The sequence below is a fragment of the Apium graveolens genome, chromosome 2 (assembly GCF_009905375.1).
Source record: "Apium graveolens cultivar Ventura chromosome 2, ASM990537v1, whole genome shotgun sequence".
NCBI classification, from domain to species: Eukaryota; Viridiplantae; Streptophyta; class Magnoliopsida; order Apiales; family Apiaceae; genus Apium; species Apium graveolens.
In genome coordinates this window covers 112,815,293-112,819,807 of record NC_133648.1, presented here as the reverse complement: position 1 = coordinate 112,819,807, position 4,515 = coordinate 112,815,293, and the positions used below count along the sequence as shown (strand labels likewise).

The 4,515-nt window shown below is 34.9% G+C and overlaps 1 protein-coding gene across 1 annotated transcript; it reads left to right on the top strand.

Annotated features, from left to right (window-relative positions):
* Nucleotides 1-386: 386 nt before the first annotated feature.
* Nucleotides 387-2,461, top strand: LOC141707756 (uncharacterized). The gene is made up of 3 exons (XM_074511100.1): nucleotides 387-1,371; nucleotides 1,944-2,023; nucleotides 2,118-2,461. The coding sequence occupies exons 1-3, from the start codon at nucleotides 502-504 to the stop codon at nucleotides 2,209-2,211; spliced, it is 1,044 nt and encodes a 347-aa protein (XP_074367201.1). The 5' UTR covers nucleotides 387-501; the 3' UTR covers nucleotides 2,212-2,461.
* The last annotated feature ends 2,054 nt before the right edge of the window (nucleotides 2,462-4,515 follow it).

The following is a 4,515-nucleotide window of genomic DNA, read 5'->3' as shown; positions in this document are numbered from 1 at the left end:
ATATATATATATATTCCCAACTACAGATACAATATATATTTAATATACATATATATATATTAAAATAATATTAAAATATGTCCGATTTAATTCCGATTTAATATTCCGATAAATCCCCGATTTCCGATAAATCGCAAATCGGTAGGTCAACCGATTTAGTCCGATTTCCGATTTCCACAACCATATGTGCAAGTGCCATTTATTCAAAAAAAAATTACTTAGAATTTTTTTTATTAAAATTGAAATTAAAGAAATATCGATAATCAAGATTGAAAATTTGTCATTTTCCTATGACCTAAATTGGGCCTTAGAACCGGATGAAAACCCAACACCCGTACCCGAACTAATTGTTCTAGATCTTTCCAGTGGACTGATTTTGCATCAAGTAGCTAGGGCTTGCCAATCTAGACCCTTCTATTCTACCCCTTTTTATTCTCCCCCAATTCATTTAACCAATTATATACACACAACCTCCTTGTATCTATAATTCGTGAATTCTTAATGGCCAAATACGGAGAAGGAGACAAGAGATGGATTGTTGAAGACAGACCAGACGGCGCCAATGTTCACAATTGGCACTGGTCCGAAACTGATTGTCTCGAATGGTCTCGTAATTTGTTGACTAAGCTTCTTGATAATCAAACTGTTCTTGATGGTGAAGGCGGGTTGTTTATTAAGATTGTTAAGGTTGAGAAAGTTGAAGGTGAAGCTTATATTAATGTTCGAAAAGGGAAAATTATTCCTGGCTATGAAATTAGCTTAACTCTTTCGTGGAAAGGTGAAGCTAAGGACGGTGAAGGGAAGTCGTTGTTGGTTGTTGATGGATTGGTTGAGGTTCCGTATATATCGGATGAGAATGCTGATGAGGATCCGGAGATTAGGGTAATTGTGAAAGACGAGGGTCCGATTGGGAAGAGATTGAAGGATGCCTTTTTCGCGAAAGGGAGGGGGTTTGTGTGGGAGAAGGTTAGGGTTTATGTTGGGGCAATGGCGAAAGGAGGGCCTGCTAAGGATGAATTGGAGGTTAAGAAGGTCGGGGGGAGTAATGGGGAGGCGAAGAAGGCGGTGGCGGCTCCGATTATGGCTCCGGTTAAGAAGGAGGTTGTGAAGGAGAAGAAGAAAGAAGGGTTTAAGAGTATTAAGATTACGGAGAAGTTTAGTTGTAGGGCGAAGGATATGTTTGAGATTTTGATGGATGAGAATAGGTGGAAGGGGTTTACACAGAGTAATGCGAAGATTAGTAAGGAGGTTGGTGGGGAGTTTATGATTTTTGATGGGGCGGTTACCGGGACCAATGTGGAGTTGCATGAGGGGAAATTGATTGTGCAGAAGTGGAGGTTTGGAAACTGGCCTGATGGTCTTCATTCTATGGTATGCTATCGTACTATTTATCGAATTGTTTTTGGATTGTTATTGTAGGATTGTGAGTCATGTTTGGATATGATGTTTTATATTAGTGATGATATTGATCAATCATATGCAATTGTGCTATGATGTCCATAATATTTTGATGATTTAGAATGCGATAATCTGGAAGAGAGTGCCCAAATTTAGCATTTTAAAGATGCCTTTTTTACATGTGTATTGAGTAGAAATAGGTTAAGTCAAATGCAAGTTTGAGAGCTATACATTTGGGAGATGTGGAATTCCCAATTATATGAGAGTTGCGATTACACAAGTTTTAATTGCACATCATGATAATATTAGTGGCAAAACTTCATGTTGTGGTATTTTGGGTCAAAATATATAAGAATGTGGTGAAAAGAGTTTTTACCTTTATGTCTGTTGCATATCGTTGATTAGTATAATTGCTATAAGATGTCCTGCTAACTTGTAAAGAACTGTAATATAATTCTCTTCACTGTTTAGTGATCAGGTCCTATACATAAGTTAAGCTGGAGATTGCTGACATATGTTTGATCATGTTAAAATGTTTATTGCAGGTGAGGCTTACTCTGGACGAGCCAGAAGCGGGAACCACAGTTATTAACTTGATCCAAACTGATGTCCCCGAGGAGGATAGGTTGGTATTTTTATTAGTAATATTTATCCTAAGTTGTATTGTGTGGCTTTTAACTTTATTGACAATTTTTTCTACTTATGTTTTGGTATTGCAGATATGGTAATTCAACTGTGGTGGAGAACACTGAAAGAGGATGGAAGGATTTGATCTTCAACAAGATACGTGCTGTCTTTGGTTTTGGAATATGACTTTTCGTCTACTTCCACTTATGTTATCGCAGGACGAGCATTTAAGCTTCATCCATTTTGAGTCATGGATTAAATGTGTTGAATTATCATAGGGACCTTGATAATGATGTAGTTGCCGGACTGATCCATTTGAAAAATTCAATGGATCAATTTAATATGGCCTTGTTTCTTTAATCATATTATCATTGTTGAACATGCAATATGGTTCTGTTGTTATCTTATAAATTTCAGTTTTATGTTGGCCATTGTCCTTAAATGTGTTTCTGTTGTCATCAGTAAACTTTTCCTTTCAGTTTCTTGACTGTTTCAAGCTCTGTTTAAGTGGTAATGAACTGCTCTCTTTTTCATCTTATGTGTGTAGTATAAGATTACTTGCTAGGTATATTTTCTATTTTTTAAATTCCACACTATGAAGTATGTGTATTTTTTTGTGTATTACATATTACTTGGTACATTGGATCTTTGTGAATGCAGTAGGAATGTGATGATGGCTTTGGCCGGGGAGTAGACTTTTTCACTATGTGATGTGATCAATAGTTGGTCTTGGTTTACATTCAAATTTAGTTGTTAGGCTTGGTCTATGTACTTTGAACGTAGTAACTCAGCACACTTCGATCCAATTTGTACTCTATTTTCCTTCTGGGAGATCAGGACTTGAGATTACCTTTATATTTCTTGCTGGAGATGGGGTCTGCAGGAGGTGTTGTGAATAGTGATGACTGTTGGTGATGGGTTCTGATTGGGCCCTTGTTCTGTAAAATTCCTAGTTGGGGAAGAGGGCATTTCCATTGCGAAAGATCGATAGTTCTCAGTGATTATCTAGTTATGACATCGCCCCAGTTGAATTCCCTACCTAGATAATAGAATCAATTCTTGTGGTATTTTACAGGTGTTCTGATTATTTTCTGGTAATTTGGGAAGGATATATATTTTGTTTTATGTTCTATATTTTTTCCATAAGTGAAATGATATGTTGGGGGAAGCAAGATAACTGAATCTATATATTTTGTTAATTTTATGAATGGAAAAGGGAAGGTGAGATTATATTACCATCAAAACTTTGAAGTCTGTCTTGAATTTTAATAAAAAAATTATGATTAACGTGTACCGTTTAATTGTGTTTATTCGGTTGTGCATATTTTGTCATCTCCTGCGTACAGAATGTCCGAGTTCTGTTTAACACAAAGTTGCATTGCATTACGCTTGTGGTTTCATTGCATAATGCTTTTGGTGTTATACTAATCACAAATCACAGTTCACTGTAGAAGAAAGCGGAAAAATATTAATGTAGGGTTATTAAACACATTTACAGTAGAACAATGGAGATAGTGTATTGTTGCATTATGTGTTTGTGTTAAAAATGTAAGAAAGATGAATAACTAAGTAATTGAGAATGTCTTAGAAATGTAAAATTTTGCAGAACATGGTTGTAAAATAGCACGTACGGTTTGTGCTATGTTGTTTAGCTGCCATTACGTAATGATAGTATTATTATGTAACATATTCATGGGATTTTGCTAGTGTCTTGTCTGCATGGCACTTTGCCATATGTTATGCTTCTTACTATTAAATTTTTGTGTTCTGTTACAGTTGCCTGCATTTCAATCTGTTACAATTGCCTGCATTTCAATTTGCTGAATGCTTTGTAAAATAAGTATTATTGTTGAATTCTATTAAACTAGAAGATCGGTGAGAAATTTGAAAATCATTCATAACATGATTGCAAAGTAGGGAGTTTTGCAACAAGTATTGTTGATCTTTACCAAACCAAAAAATCTGTTGAGAAACAAAGATACGAACTTGTATGTTGTTGATTATTGATTGATGAGAATGTTTACAAAAATAAGGTCAAAAGAACGTTGTTAACATTATAATTTATTTGGGAGTGTGGCGAATGAAGACTCAGGAAATTGATAATATTTGAGTTACAGTGAATTTGAAGCTTTCATTTCCATTCCTTCCACTATTTCATTCTTATCAATCTTAACTTAAGTTCAAATCTCTCAATTTGTGAAGGGGTATTTCATAGAGTTCCTGTGTTGTCGTGAGAGGTCTGCATGGAACATAAAAAAGAATTGTTTCAAGTTGTCAACAAAATGGCTGAAAATGAGGTGTGATAGTGTTGACTGAAAATGGTGTACGCTGGTTGATGCATCTCTTTAATATTATGTACCCGTTTGGAAAATCTTAAAATAAGTAATTTATAATTTAAAATAAATAAGTGACTTATAAGTGATAAGTAAATGTATACTTATAAGTTAAATAAGTGTTTGGTTAAATGTCAGAATTTTTTTTACTTAACTG

Coding starts and splice junctions, on each gene's coding strand:
- LOC141707756 (XM_074511100.1), top strand. CDS start 502: ATGGCCAAATACGGAGAAGGAGACAAGAGATGGATTGTTGAAGACAGA. Junction 1,372..1,943: donor CTGATGGTCTTCATTCTATG/GTATGCTATCGT, acceptor TGTTTATTGCAG/GTGAGGCTTACTCTGGACGA. Junction 2,024..2,117: donor GATGTCCCCGAGGAGGATAG/GTTGGTATTTTT, acceptor TTGGTATTGCAG/ATATGGTAATTCAACTGTGG.